Source organism: Fusarium odoratissimum, assembly GCF_000260195.1.
Source record: "Fusarium odoratissimum NRRL 54006 unplaced genomic scaffold supercont1.51, whole genome shotgun sequence".
Classification (NCBI taxonomy): domain Eukaryota; kingdom Fungi; phylum Ascomycota; class Sordariomycetes; order Hypocreales; family Nectriaceae; genus Fusarium; species Fusarium odoratissimum.
In genome coordinates, this window is record NW_022158731.1 from 59,742 (window position 1) to 73,169 (window position 13,428).

Consider the following 13,428-nt stretch of genomic DNA (forward strand, 5'->3'; position numbering starts at 1 on the left):
CAACGTTGCGATATTTTACAAGTGTGTCATGATAGAATATCCTTTCATAAATAACAGACTTTAATAGATCGACTTATTCGCTCTATGCCAGTAATATACAAGTCCCTTGGCAGACTGCCAGTAGTTTAAGTGACTTGAAGTTGGGTCTGAGCTGCGAGTCCTACGTAACAGCCAAATAGTACGTAACACATACATCAACGCGTCTCATCATGCCCCCGTCAATCGAATTGAGTGAAGCTTTCGCCCTTCTACCCATCATCCTCGCAGGTGTCAGTATTCCGCCTGAAGATGCGTGATACCAGCAGCCACATCTTGCCAGGAGGCTTATCCTCACTAGCCCTGCGAACAAGCCACCACTGAAGGGTCATAGCCGCCATGGCACTGTTCCATATGAACGCCACCATCATACCCACCGAGAACGACAATGACGTGGATATGTGTCTTGTTCCGCAAAGGCTCATGACTTGGAAGTCGTCGATACCGTCGGGCAGGGCGAAGCCCGAAAGCATGAGAACCGCCTGGCAGAGGAAGATATCGGTGTAGTTAACCATCATATGCACCCGGCGCCATTTCCTATTCATTGAAACCTTAGGTCTGAGGCTGTTCTCGATGAGGTAGGCTCCTACTGCCAACGTCGCCAAAACTGCTGTGACCAAGCCAATGATCTGGAGGGTAGATGGTCAGCACTGCTGTGCACATAAGACATACCACTTACCCCGTGTTCTGTTCGGAAATGGTCTGACGATCCCATCCCAGCCAACCCGCATAGCATGCCAATAGCCAGAAGAGGCAGGAAGAAGACGCAGAAAAGTATCTTCTGCCATTTTTCGATCCGAGCTTTAAACAAAGGTCGCTCAATGAGTTCGCCAAGAGCGATCAGGGTTGAAAAGATCAGGATGGTAGGGTATACGAAAAAGAAAGCGAGTGTCATGGCGGCCACTAGATGTCTTAGCAACGTTTAAACTATAGAAGCTAATTACTTACCGTGTATACCAGTCAGTATTATTAACAGAGGTTTCGAAATGGTGTTAACGTGATAGCTGTTCTTGGTGAAGTTGATCAGGTAGGTGTTGCCTGAGCTAGTGATGTTGATAGGGCATTTCGGAACCTGCATACCCGACGGACGCGTCGATGTGAGGTTTCTTTCGAGCGAAGTTCTTAGACCAGCGACTCCTCTGTTTAGCCAACAAGTCGAATGCCCTGTCAATATGTCCAAGTTACTTTGCAAGAAGTCGGTAACATAAAGCTGGTTCTGTGTTGTTCCAAAGCAATATTGTCGACGCGATTCTTCATCTGATCTCGGTACATTGAACTCTCGCGATCTCGATAAACTCTCGATGCTCAGTCCGGTCTCGCCATTTACATAGTCAAGATTGTGCGCCGCGACACTGCTGACTTGGCCTGAGAGTAATGTTGGCACGGACCAAGCCAGAAGAAGAAGTTGCTGAATGCGGGATGTCATAATGAAAACATGTGTCGAGGACGATAGGGGGTTCAAACGAAAAAACGGAGTCACAAGAAGAGATTTATCTAATATTGAAACCAAGGGCGATGAAACCGCGAAAGGGGCTGAGAACTTTGCTTACGTCTCGCACGAAGAGCCGCGTTTAAAATTAGATTGGAAGCTTAGACGCTTTCCCGCGGGACGCCGAAGTGAGAAGTACAACGGCGTGGTTGAAGCTAAACTTGAGGCTAAATAATTAGTTGTGCAGGGGTCTGAAGTATATAAGTTGGCCACATCCTAGCATTCGAAACGTCAGGGTCAAGATTGAGAATGTCAGCAGCTGACAGGGAAATCATCTTGGAAATAGTAATCTTATCAATTTATGTTTCATCTATTATCGAGACCTGTTAATGTGCTTTGGTGTACGTTTGTACGCTTAAGAGCTACTTTATCACTCCGCCCAAACATCCCCAGCATCAGGGGCAAAGGTATCATCGCCATAGCCAACACAGCTTGAAAGATGGTGAAGTCTTTCATGTTGCGAGGCGGGTCAGCGCTTTCAGCAGCCTTCATACCGTTGCCGAGTATGATGAAGCACCCACCAAGAAGCTGTCCGCCAGCCCAGGCAATAGAGCTGGTAATCTCGGCGCCCGCGGGATACGAGATCTCTGTCAGAACCTCCAGGGCAACAGGGACGATAGCAAGCGACGAGATACCCAGGCAGCAGAGAACAGCGTATAATGCACCGATCTCCTTTGTACTTGGAACCCATACCAATGCGAGATAGCAGAGCCCTCCGGCAACTACTCCGCATTTGATGACGAGGATGAACTTCTTGGTTCGGTCGATGACGGGAGCTGTTATGGCAGAGAAGACGAGACCTAGAACGATGAGGAGACCGCCTCCAATACCGGCCTCGGTATCCGAAAACCCGTAGGGTGTGACAATCTGGTTGATCAGGGACGTTGTGGCGACGAAGAGACCAGTGTAGACCCAGAATGGGATGATGATCAGGTAACACTCTAGCGACTGAACCAATATTAGTAGCGATGGTAGAACCTTGGGTCGTTCTATATGGTGAATCGCCGATGGGGAAGTTGGCGGCGCGGCAGGAATAAAACAGCCAGGAATGGCCACGGCAGATGACTGCAGATATAAGCTTCTAAACGACTGTCTGGGGACAGAGGATCGGAGGTTTGAGACATACAATGATGGCCACGTATAAGACCACAGAAGAGATATCGCTAGGCTCATTCGTCCACAACGGAACGACGATGGATCCAATCGCCGCTCCAGTTGGATTCGCAAGACTCATAACAGCTGTCGCCGTTACCCGTCCTTTGCTCGTGAACCAAGTTTCGGAGAAACGCGTCGGGGCACTCAGCACAAGAGACTGCGACATGCCCAAGATAGCTTGGGCGACAGCGACGACGGAAACCGTGTTACCATCGGATGAGTAAGATCCAGCATAACGAACCCAGCTGCCGATTAGGAGAAGCGCACTGCCGCTGATGAGGGTTGGACGAAGACCCCAGTCAAGAAGCTTGATGGTGATAAAAGTCATGGCGAAGTTTGCAAAGACGAAGATGCTGCTTAGCCAGTTCACCATTGTCTCGTCTACTCCGTAAAATTGGGCTGTAGATGAAGTGACGGGCGCAAATGTGAGCCACTGGAGGTATTGTCAGTATACAGTGATCTCCTTGACGAGATTCAATTCTGTCCAGGAGAACACAAGCGTATGTGCAAGGTAATCCCCAACAGACTGATTACAAGAGCGACATACCGACCAGCTAACCATGACGTTCAACAGTGTCAACACCACAAGCCCGAACCAACGGATCTTGTATGTTCTGTAGGGCTGTTCAATACTACCTCGCCTGACGGAAGAAGTCGAATCGTCGGGAGCAAAGACCGTCGGAGAGTTGAGGTTTTTCTTGTCCATCCCAGCGCCGGGACCTGCAGACTGAGCTGCTGGAGCTGCTTCGAACACGGAATTCTGAGATGTTGACGCCATTTTCGCTGCCTACTTGGTCTGTTGTTCGTCTACTTGGTGATGGTTCAACAAAATGGCATCAAACTAGATGACAAGCTCCGTGGAAATAAACGCAGAGGGAGCCCTGACATGGGTGATTATCTCTATCTATTGCATATCTAAACGCGTATTGTTGTGATATCTGAGCCAGGCGAAGCTCTTTACCCCCTGTTTCCCCGCAAACGTAGCTTTCTTTTATCTTAGATATGCCAAGATCGTCAATCAAACCTAACTTGTTTATCACAGAACGGGCCCGCGGACCGCGAGGCGCGGGCTGCGCGGGCCGCTTCCTTTCCCCACCTCATTTTCCAACATTAAGCCGGTTGCGTATTGACCGGCCACGACAATTCCCTCCGACACTCCGATCGTATCGCTCACTAAGGTTTCACGTTGTATTCTACACCGACTCTATCGTTTGCTGGCGCAGTCAGGCATCAAAAGTTTACTCATCATCGCCGCCGAGTCAAAGAAAATGGCCGAGGAACATTCCCCAGAGCCCGTTGGCCGAGTGGTAAGAACCTCATCTACTCCCATACCCAGGCTAGATAGGCAACGTCAAGAATTACCATCTAATACTGGCTTTCATATTGGCGTAGTGCGACCGATGCCGTCTTCGAAAGGTGGGCTGCGCCCCGACAAATACACGTACAGTGACTAAAATTGAAGCAACAATAAAGATTCGATGCGATAGATTATTTCCATGTTCCAATTGCCGAACAGTCCAAAAGGCCTGTAGCTTAGTTGGTTCCACACAAGGGATACGACAATCCAAACAAAGGGTCCTCATCTCCTCGCAATAGTAAGTCCCTCTATCAGCTGCCTATTAACCAAGACAAGACGTAAGTTAATTGACTTTATTGAACCACAGCGAGCAAAAGATAGATCGCATAGAGAACCGTCTTGAGGGTATAGAACAGCTCTTGCGTAGGGCTTTTGATGAACAACCTATTACCAGAAGTGTTCCACGACCTCCCGAGTCGCTACCTACAGACTCTTTCAATATCGTCGGGGAATTTGCAGAGAGCAGCAGAAATGGACCAAGCTATGCTGACTCAGAGATGGCTTTGGAGGGCAGCAGCTCCATGAAGGCTGCTACAGTATACGCAAGCGACTTCTTCCAGACTGTCCTCGGGCAATCACCAGCCGCCGACAGAAACACGCGTGTTAACGCTACATTATTGTCACTGAAGCAAATGATCGAGATTAATAGCTACCGGTCTATGGGGGATCGAATACCGAGTCGAAGGGAGACCCAGAATGATGGTATAAGAGACCTGGCAATGCCGCCCCTGCAGTCCGTTCTCACCATTCTGCGAGAATTAAAAGGGAGGCTTCAAGACAGATTCACATACGCGACTGGCATGGGCTAACCGTTCATAGAAACGAAACTGGTCACACTGACCATAGTTAGTCTGTTCATCTCCAAAGACAGACTGATCGATTGTTGCCGAGAGATATACTTCGCAGTCGATAACCTCTCACTTCCGACCTTCTTAATCGCAAACGCAACCTTACGTTACCTGTTCCAGGAGAAAGCTCAACAGTCGCAAGATCCGTCGTCTCGTGAGGAGTATTGCAAACTGTCTCAACTATGTCGAGGCAACCTCGAGACAGCAATGAACAAGTTCAATGTTCTCGCGCCACCCAGCCTGGAGAACGCAGAGGCCTTCCTTCTCGGGGTCAGTATCCTTACATAGACTCTACAAGTTTAGGACCGACACTAAAATACTTCAAATAGGCCATCTATGCCATCGAGGTATCGCAACCAATGCTTGCTTGGCAACTCGTGTCCGGCGCGGGAGGGATATGCCAGACGCTTGGCTGGCATCAACTCGTTCCCAATAGCGATAGCACCACTGATCGGAAAATCTCTCTCTTCTGGCTAACTTACCTCCTTGATAAAGGACTCTCCTTACGCCTCGGTCGACCGGCTGTTATACACGATGACGAGATTACGCTACCGGAACGGCTTGACAAAGCAGATGTACCAGGTGGCTGGAGGGACTTACTTACGCAATGGATCCGCCATTCACGACTTGTTGGCAGGGCCTATCAAGATCTATACAGTCCGTCGGCGCTTAGAAAATCAGTACAAGAGCGTGGCGAGCGCGCAAGGAACTTGATGGCAGCTCTAAAACGAATCATGGATGACTCGTTGATGCCACTTGGACAGGCACATCTGATGGAACGCAACACTGGGGACTTTGGATCAGCGCCTAATAGAATGATCAAGACAGTTCTGAAGGCTGATGAGGTGTGGTACTGGACGACTCTAACATTTATACGAAGGGCCGTTCCTTCAACTGAAGGCGGACATGGTGCTGTTAGCCCTGCGTGTCTGGAATCTGCTAGGATGGCTTTTGAAGCACATGGGGAATGCATGAGAATGACTGACCCCAGCTCAGAGACAAAAGCTGTATATCTGCTATGGTAATGTTGCCTTACCTCCTATCCAGATTACACATTGGAGAGTTCTAATGAGTGATTTTGTACGCAGGACAATTATCTACACCCCATTCGTGCCGCTGATTGTTGTATTCTGCAACGTAATCGAGACCTCCAACCCAGAAGACATTCGCATACTTGGGGAGTTTTGCGAATCGTTGAAACCATTGTGTGGTATATTCGAGGCTATCCAGGAGTTACACGACCTTTGCCAAGTTCTGTACAGCCTGGCGATCTCATACGTCGAAGCGAAGTCACAAAGCCAAGGGGGTGTCGATAAAATGGTCGAAGATGGGTTTGATGTTCAATCGAAGAGCACACATGGGGCAATGTCGTTTAGTAGTAGTTACTTCGATAACTTTTCTATAGGATCGAGTATTCTAGTGCCTCAGCCGAATAGCCATGTTTCGCAGGTCAGGGACTGGATCTCGGGGAATATGCATTGGATGGATGCTTCGCAAGAGGACTTCTCCGAGTTCTTGGCACAGTTGTCATAGCTTAAGTGCGACAGATAACAGAATTCTACCTTTTACAAATCCTTTTTGGTGACGAAGCAGTCAAAGGAACTCAAGTTATGTCCCACGGTCTGTACCGTCAGATACGGCATACAGCAGGGTGTCAGGGGTGTAGGCTCGGACACTGAAAAGCTTTCCTTTCTTCAGGCTCTCCGTAGATCTTCAACTTCAACATCACATCTCAAGTTGCATATGCATAACTTCAGCTAAAAATGAGAGGCTACGAAGTAGCATGTAATGTAACTTGAGAAGGAATGTACAGCGAGTGGAGAGGGTGCGGGTTTCTATCCACTGCCGAGACCAATGAAGGTCCATGAAACGGCTGCAACTGGCCGCGGAGCCCAACGCCAGGCCGGACCAGGCTTGATGAGTAATGAGCGATTGCTGCCAGAATGAAATTACGAGACCTATACGAAAATAGAGGTGACAAGGATGTTTGGATACAGCGCTACTTGCCCAAATAAGAGCAATTGTCGTACTGGCCCAGGGTAAATTCGTCCTAAGCTGTGCGGGAAGAGTCCTTGGCATCTCCAACCAATAATTATGGAAGAGACAGAGAGACGGGCGGAAAAGTAGAAAAACTCATGTTATTAAGTTACAATAAGCATCTGAAAGACCAAATAGCCATTGCACCAACGTCGCATGTAAGATGCACTGATCTAGTGGAACCATGTGTGTCTAGAAAAGCCCGTCACCGACAGCAAACCTCTCGTTCATCCCCATTGCTGACACCATTGGCGGGGACCAACACACTCTTGTTGACAGCCTGAGTACTAGGGGGTACATCAAGAGCAGGATTGCGATCAAAAAAGTCAGCAGGCCTGAGCGCAACAGTGATAGCCTCAGCAGGCATAACCGGGTAATCCTCCACGCGGGGATTATGCGTAAGTCCATAGGTCGCCCACACGACGAGATCCTCTCCCCGAACATTATCCTTGCGCGCCGCGTAATCCGCCACACCGTCCTTCTCAATCAGACTCTGGTTGGTCCACTTTCCACCAGCCCAGAGATCATCATCCTTGTAGCGGGTTACCCAGATATGATGCTCTGCGAAACGAGCGCGCTTGCGGACGAGGGAGGCTTGATCGGCCATGAGGAGTTGTGCTGGTGGGGCCATGACCTTAAAACCGACTGGGTTCTTGGAGATGGGGTTGAGCTTCTTCTCGTTGACAATCTTGAAGACTCGGGCCTTCTGTGGGTCGGCATCTAAGGAGCAACTCTTTTCGATAAAGGTCTTGTGCAGCTTCCAAGCATTGCCGTAGGGGTTCTCCTCTGACATGGGCAAACCAATGGAGTCTTCCTGTACGAGCGTATTCTCAAGGCCGTCGATCATGGGGTCGATACGGAGACTGAAGAGGTGCTGATGATTGGCGGCCAGAACGCCTGGAGAAACGACGTTGCCCCAATGGCTCGTCTTTCCTTCATCGATCAGACTGGTGGCGAGAATTCCAGTTGCTCTGGTCTCGAACTCGATGGTTCCGTTTTGCCAAAAGTGCCAAGAGAACGCGTACTCATAGTTTCCAACCGTGATGATGCTCTGGACCACAAGAGTTCGCGCTCGCGTCACGGCAGCGACATCGGTTCTGGCATTGGTATGCTTCCATCCAATACCGGCGTCCTGATTCCACAGTCAGTGACAATGTTACTTTTCGCAATGGGAACGATGACATACCTGTTCGTGCAGACAAATCACGTTGGGGGCTTGGTAGGGCTTTCCGTCGGAAGCGGTGAGCAAGGCATCGAAATAGCTGATATGTCCCAAGCAATCACAGCCGAGCTTCAGGTTGTTAGCTGTCAGGCCCGCACCAGCGTCGCCGAGATCGAAAGCTTGTCGACGATGGTATGGATATCTGGGATCTGTCCATCGACGGTTAGCCAAGCTTCACAATCTTTTAAGGGCTTTTCTTACCTCCATATGGTACCGTCATCTCACTCATGCTCAAGCGATAGAAGGTCTTTCGTCCATCATACCTCACATCATGGATGGTCATGCCCTCTCGCCAATTGAAGCCAATGCGGAATCGCCATTTCTGCCAAGAGATAGAGTTCCCATCCTGCACGGTGTAGCTGGGTCCTTCAGGCTGTTGAATGACAAGAGGCTTGAGATCATCTCGCAGCTTGACGCTCAGAAGATCAGGGTGATATTCGTTCTCGGCGCAGTGAGCAAGAGGAGCCCCTGGTGCCGTATAGATGGCTGCTCCGTCCTCCTTGCCACCCGTTGGTAGAGCGTCAATTCGGATAAGTTTCAGATCAACAGAGTCGATGACGGGGGAAATGGGAAGCGGGTAGGAGTACATGTTACTCTCCAGGTGGTTATGCGGGGCGCGGGCGTAAAGCATGGCCTGGACCAGTCTCGGGGTCTCCAGCGAAGAGTCTTTGTCGGTCCCGAATGGCCAAGTGTCGCATTGAACCGTCACGTTGGGGTCCAGACCCAACTTCTTGATAGCTTCCAGGACCTCTGGATGAGATAGAATGGCATAGTTGAATGCAATGACCTCGTCCCTGTTAAATCAGTGTCAGTTGTCTTCTCATACATGGTAACAGCTGATACGAACCTGTCGAAGCCGGCATGATCTCCAGGCTTAGATAGGGTCGACTTGACCTCGGTCGCAGTGTCCAGACTGACGATGCTTTCGGTGAAACCTGGCTTGCCAGGGAAGGTATAGAGGACCTGAGCACATCTAGGTACGAACGGACGGGCAGAGACAGGGACACCGTCACTCTCAGCATCCAAGTATGGAAGAAGTAAGGACTTGGGAGGTTCGGAAAGCGTTGTGTGTTTGAACCTGACTTCCTCCTTGCCTTCAAACTTCTCTTTGACGAGTGTTCTCACTATCTCCGCGGCTTTAAGCATCTCCTCCTCGCTCAAAGCGTGGAGGGGATGAGTGCGTTGGCCTTGAACTGTCATGGTGTTTCCGTTATCGTATTCGAAATGTTGTATTCTTGTCTCTTACAAAACTGTGAAAGCATCATCACATTGTATTTATTTTATGCCAGCTATAACATCTATTGCATCTAACCTTTGCTCGGAAACCTTATCGCCAGCGACTGTATCACCTGAACATCTCGTGAGTAGCACAAAGCAGCTGTTCAAGAGCTATCATCGTCCGCGGACACCGATTTGATGATACTCGACGAGTGCGGCCCGCGGCGCAACTAATGTTATCCCGCTGTTTGCTATCTGGTGACACCTGATAATAGTGCGGCCCGCGGCGCGATCAATCGCGTCCGGTATCTGGAGTCCACTGACCCCCTCTTAATTGTTGCGGTTAGTTTCCGGGGTACCCCGCACTCGATCGACCTAGTATCAGGACAGGAGAAGCAGCTGACTAGTCGCATGCTCATATTCCTGTTTTGATGATCGAATGGCAAGGCATGGCCCTACGACATCAGTCGGAGCTCATCGGCTTACACTGATTGCGTTCCAAGTAATGTAGCAAAAATAATCGCAATTCAACTACTTGCAGTGCTATGACATGCTATCTGGATAAGATGTGTATAAAGCGAAGAAATAACAATTTCATCTACCTATACCCTCAACATTCTATCCAAACTAGCTCATATACACTCAATTAATGAATCCCTTGATTCTCATCTCAATCTCTGTCCAGCGCCAGAGCTCCTCCGCCAGCTTCGGATCTTGCGCAGTTGGAGTCGTTTTGCCAACAATGCCGACAGGTTTCAAATATTCTCCACTCATATCCTGATGAAAGCCTGGCCCGGCGATGGCGAAGAGAGACGTATATGCCGCAGTCTCAAGTGGGCTGTAGAGCCTGAAGAGTCGCATCACAGGGACAAATGCTTGCCATGCCCACGAACCGGTGGCGTTACGGCCTAGACCACTTGGGCATTTGATCAGAACATGGCATAAAGAGGAATATAGATAAAGAGATGACTCACGTGTCAATCGTGCCTGGATGCAGACTCGCTGTCCAAATCTCTTCGTGTCCGTCATTCTGAGGTGAAGGGCCATATCTGCGATGTAGTTCTTTGGCGTGCAAGATGTTGGCCAGCTTAGACATGCCGTACCTCGAAAATGCACTGCCCTTGGTTTGGTTTATATCATCGAAATCGATTCCCGCCGAGGGGGAAAACAGGAGATGGCCGTCGGAGCTAACGTTAACAACTCGGACGGTTCCAGGGCTGGTTGATCGTGCAGACTGGGTGAGGATAGGTAATAAACTGTAGGTTAGAAGCCAGTGGGAGAGGTAGTTTGTCTGAGTAACGTGAATTCAAGTGTTAGTCCAGATAATTGCCTTTCTCAGAATTATAACTAACCTGGAATTGAGCTTCGTAATGATCTACAGATTCCTCGTAAGGCGTTGCCATTATACCCGCGTTGTTCACTAGACCATGGAGCCTTGATTCTTTCCTATCCACATCATCATTAATCTCAATCACGATCCCAATGGGCGCTAATTCACTTGGTATACTTACCGTGCAAACTCGTCAGCCGCGGCCTTGACGGTCTTCAAGTTCATCATGTCCATTAACAAGACAGATATATCCGCATGAGGATATTGGCTTTTGAGCTCGACGATTGCGGCGTTGGCTTTGGCCTCGGATCGTGCACCCATGTACACTTTCGCCTTGTGAGCTGCCAATTCCAGTACGGTATTGAACCCACTGGTTCATGTATTAGCCAATTTCTACTCCCCCAGCATAACCATGCTGAAAATGACAAGTTAACATACATTCCGGCATTTCCTCCGGTTACAATGTAAACTTGCCCCGACAAGTCAGGAAGTGATTGTGGTGTAAACGTCATTGTAGATGGAGATTCGTGCTGGACTATGGCTCGTGGTGTTACTGCAGAAATTTGGACAATGAGAAGCTGCCAGCTCCTTTTTAATATTGAAACATGAGTTAGCTCGGGCCCGCGGATTCCACAATTTCCCCGTAGCTAGATACGGATGAGATTTGCATGAACCTAAAATATGTATGTATAACTAGCACTGCATAGAGCAACACGACAAGGCTTTCAAATACCCATTTAATGACTATTATCATAAGCCCCAAGTCAAAATGACAAGTAATGGTGCAATCAGAGACTAATCTTGTTTTTTAATTCTCCTTTTTAATAACTTTACTCTCTACATCGTAGCTGATTGCTGGCGATAAGCTTAGGCTGCTAACACACATAAATAGGACACGATATTCCCTACATAACTAAACGCGAACCAATATCTTAACTTGAGTGTCCTTGTAGTTAATCAGCGTTTTGAAGCCCTTTTCCTCAATTTGATCCATCTCAATCAAACTAGTAATCATTGGCTCCGGGTTCAGATCACCTATCTTCGTCAGCAACCTGTCACCTGACAGTCATGGTTAAAATGCCTTACCGCGGGCAAGAGCATCGATAACCTCCTGGAATACCGATGCCGTATATGTTGCCGAGCCTTTGAAAGTTCTCTCATTCAACATAAAATAGTTAGGCGAGATGGTAACCTCGGTAGCCCAGAGGGCTACATTCACAATGACAGATCGGGGTCTAGATGCAGCGAGTGCAGTCTCCAGAGTGCTCTGAACGCCGGCACAGTCAAAAACGACTTGAACGCCTTCTCCTGCGCAAAGATTCTTGCACTCTTCACCCACATTCGTCTTTGTAGGATCTAAAACAGTGGTAGCCCCAAAATTGGTCGCAAACTCTCGTCGTTTGTCTGCGGTCTCGGTAACAATGACCTGACTTGCACCTTTGCTCTTGAGAACTTGGAGAATGGCTAGGCCAATAGGGCCAGCACCGAGGATGAGAGCTGTGTCACCAGGCTGGAAGTTGCTCTGCTGTACAGCGTTCCAGGCCACAGCCAAGGGTTCCACCAGGGCTTGTGCTGTTAGTGGCGCATTGTCAAAGTTGAGGAGTAGATGTGCATACCGGCAACCTGCAGGGGTATGTTATCAGGAATCTTGAAGACCGCATATCGTGGGACAGTCGTGTACGTGGCCAACCCCCCTCCGATTCCTATGATGATGTCAGCCGCGGCATCCGCGTGTATGTCCTTGCGGAATTCCATACCACTCAGGCCGATGAATCCAGAGTTGGAGCAGCAATTGATCAGACCTCTCTGACAAGAACTGCATGTTCCGTCAAAAATGATCGGTTGGACAACTACCCTGTCGCCTGGCTTGAGATCATCAACCTCATCACCGACGTCCGAAACAACGCCACTATACTCATGGCCAATGATGACCGGGGCACTTTTGCCAGTCACAGGATGAGGTGTTGTCGGGATCAGGAAAGCACCCTCAAGATATTCGTGAAGATCTATATCTGCATGTTAGTAATGAAATTGACCAGATGTGTTGGCATCTACCTGTCCCGCAAATTCCAACAAAAGCCGGTTTCAGCTGTGCTTCTAGTTAGCCTTGTCATATTGTAAATTTGTCATCAGTGGAGGAACAACTGGCCTGAACTTCTTTGGCACCAGGCTTTGGGACATTGACTTCTTCGATTCTGATGTCGCCCTTGCCGTGGAACACAACTGCCTGCATGGTATCTGCCATCTTGTAACTTCTGTCTTTCTAAAACAAGAGTTGTCAATATTGTATTCTCAGTAGTAAGATTAGTCAAGATCGGTCTAGTTTGCAGTCAAGCTTAAGCATGTAGTAACGCAGTATATGACTATTCTGATAACAGCCAGGTGATAAATGCCGAGTGCGAAGACCCAACTCCACTATTTCCCCATGGGGTTGTACCAATGCGGGGTCTAGCAGTCTGGCTCCCCGTCCTCTCCGCATCATTTGTCGCCCCGCGGCGCGACACCCGCGGAGGACCGAATAACCCAACCCGACAAAGTTTGGGTCTAGACCGTTACGTTGGTGGCCACGGTCAGGCGACCTAACTGCGTCTCACTTACTGATGCGTTGCCGAACGTGTAAGTCCCATGTCATTATAGCAGATTTGATCTAAGTGGTCGTGTACTGTCCGTAGTCTTGCGCATGGCCCGAGACTCATATATTATCATATATAGTAAAGAAGAAATTAAAGTATCTTA

General features: G+C 48.9%; 6 protein-coding genes across 7 annotated transcripts; 1 reads left to right on the forward strand and 5 right to left on the reverse strand.

Annotated features, from left to right (window-relative positions):
* Nucleotides 1-26: 26 nt before the first annotated feature.
* Nucleotides 27-1,562, reverse strand: FOIG_15357 (uncharacterized protein). 2 transcript variants are annotated; one of them, XM_031216713.1, is made up of 3 exons: nt 985-1,562; nt 716-939; nt 27-665 (listed from the first exon to the last, which is right to left on the reverse strand). In XM_031216713.1, exons 1-3 carry the CDS (start codon nt 1,460-1,462, stop codon nt 249-251), a joined length of 1,119 nt encoding a protein of 372 aa, XP_031053546.1. In that variant the 5' UTR covers nt 1,463-1,562; the 3' UTR covers nt 27-248. The 2 variants fall into 2 exon arrangements, with proteins under 2 accessions (XP_031053546.1, XP_031053547.1); XM_031216714.1 differs by having other exon boundaries at nt 30-939.
* Nucleotides 1,563-1,831: 269 nt separating this feature from the next.
* Nucleotides 1,832-3,458, reverse strand: FOIG_15358 (uncharacterized protein; the record flags this gene model as incomplete). The annotated part of the gene is made up of 3 exons (XM_031216715.1): nt 1,832-2,590; nt 2,652-3,113; nt 3,228-3,458. The coding sequence occupies 3 exons, from the start codon at nt 3,456-3,458 to the stop codon at nt 1,832-1,834; spliced, it is 1,452 nt and encodes a 483-aa protein (XP_031053548.1).
* A 1,076-nt stretch (nt 3,459-4,534) lies between these two features.
* On the forward strand, nt 4,535-6,418 carry FOIG_15359 (uncharacterized protein; the record flags this gene model as incomplete). The annotated part of the gene is made up of 4 exons (XM_031216716.1): nt 4,535-4,739; nt 4,857-5,155; nt 5,215-5,799; nt 5,882-6,418. The coding sequence occupies 4 exons, from the start codon at nt 4,535-4,537 to the stop codon at nt 6,416-6,418; spliced, it is 1,626 nt and encodes a 541-aa protein (XP_031053549.1).
* A 627-nt stretch (nt 6,419-7,045) lies between these two features.
* Nucleotides 7,046-9,369, reverse strand: FOIG_15360 (uncharacterized protein). Its single transcript, XM_031216717.1, has 4 exons — nt 8,992-9,369; nt 8,346-8,938; nt 8,109-8,293; nt 7,046-8,054 (listed from the first exon to the last, which is right to left on the reverse strand). The coding sequence occupies exons 1-4, from the start codon at nt 9,342-9,344 to the stop codon at nt 7,128-7,130; spliced, it is 2,058 nt and encodes a 685-aa protein (XP_031053550.1). The 5' UTR covers nt 9,345-9,369; the 3' UTR covers nt 7,046-7,127.
* Nucleotides 9,370-9,893: 524 nt separating this feature from the next.
* On the reverse strand, nt 9,894-11,234 carry FOIG_15361 (uncharacterized protein). Its single transcript, XM_031216718.1, has 5 exons — nt 11,131-11,234; nt 10,874-11,062; nt 10,715-10,808; nt 10,337-10,653; nt 9,894-10,278 (listed from the first exon to the last, which is right to left on the reverse strand). The coding sequence occupies exons 1-5, from the start codon at nt 11,202-11,204 to the stop codon at nt 10,005-10,007; spliced, it is 948 nt and encodes a 315-aa protein (XP_031053551.1). The 5' UTR covers nt 11,205-11,234; the 3' UTR covers nt 9,894-10,004.
* Nucleotides 11,235-11,605: 371 nt separating this feature from the next.
* On the reverse strand, nt 11,606-12,937 carry FOIG_15362 (uncharacterized protein; the record flags this gene model as incomplete). Its single annotated transcript, XM_031216719.1, has 6 exons — nt 11,606-11,727; nt 11,779-12,258; nt 12,309-12,395; nt 12,450-12,704; nt 12,748-12,781; nt 12,848-12,937. The coding sequence occupies 6 exons, from the start codon at nt 12,935-12,937 to the stop codon at nt 11,606-11,608; spliced, it is 1,068 nt and encodes a 355-aa protein (XP_031053552.1).
* Between the last annotated feature and the right edge of the window lie 491 nt (nt 12,938-13,428).

Bases quoted from the DNA above. Each gene is read 5' to 3' on its own strand.
- FOIG_15357 (XM_031216713.1), bottom strand. From the start codon at position 1,462: ATGACATCCCGCATTCAGCAACTTCTTCTTCTGGCTTGGTCCGTGCCA. The intron at 940-984 runs GTAAGTAATTAG...TAAGACATCTAG, and splicing joins AATACTGACTGGTATACACG to TGGCCGCCATGACACTCGCT. The intron at 666-715 runs GTAAGTGGTATG...TCTACCCTCCAG, and splicing joins ATTTCCGAACAGAACACGGG to ATCATTGGCTTGGTCACAGC.
- FOIG_15360 (XM_031216717.1), bottom strand. From the start codon at position 9,344: ATGACAGTTCAAGGCCAACGCACTCATCCCCTCCACGCTTTGAGCGAG. The intron at 8,939-8,991 runs GTTCGTATCAGC...CTGATTTAACAG, and splicing joins GATCATGCCGGCTTCGACAG to GGACGAGGTCATTGCATTCA. The intron at 8,294-8,345 runs GTAAGAAAAGCC...GTCGATGGACAG, and splicing joins GATGACGGTACCATATGGAG to ATCCCAGATATCCATACCAT.
- FOIG_15361 (XM_031216718.1), bottom strand. From the start codon at position 11,204: ATGACGTTTACACCACAATCACTTCCTGACTTGTCGGGGCAAGTTTAC. The intron at 11,063-11,130 runs GTATGTTAACTT...TACATGAACCAG, and splicing joins ACCGGAGGAAATGCCGGAAT to TGGGTTCAATACCGTACTGG. The intron at 10,809-10,873 runs GTAAGTATACCA...TGATGTGGATAG, and splicing joins GCGGCTGACGAGTTTGCACG to GAAAGAATCAAGGCTCCATG.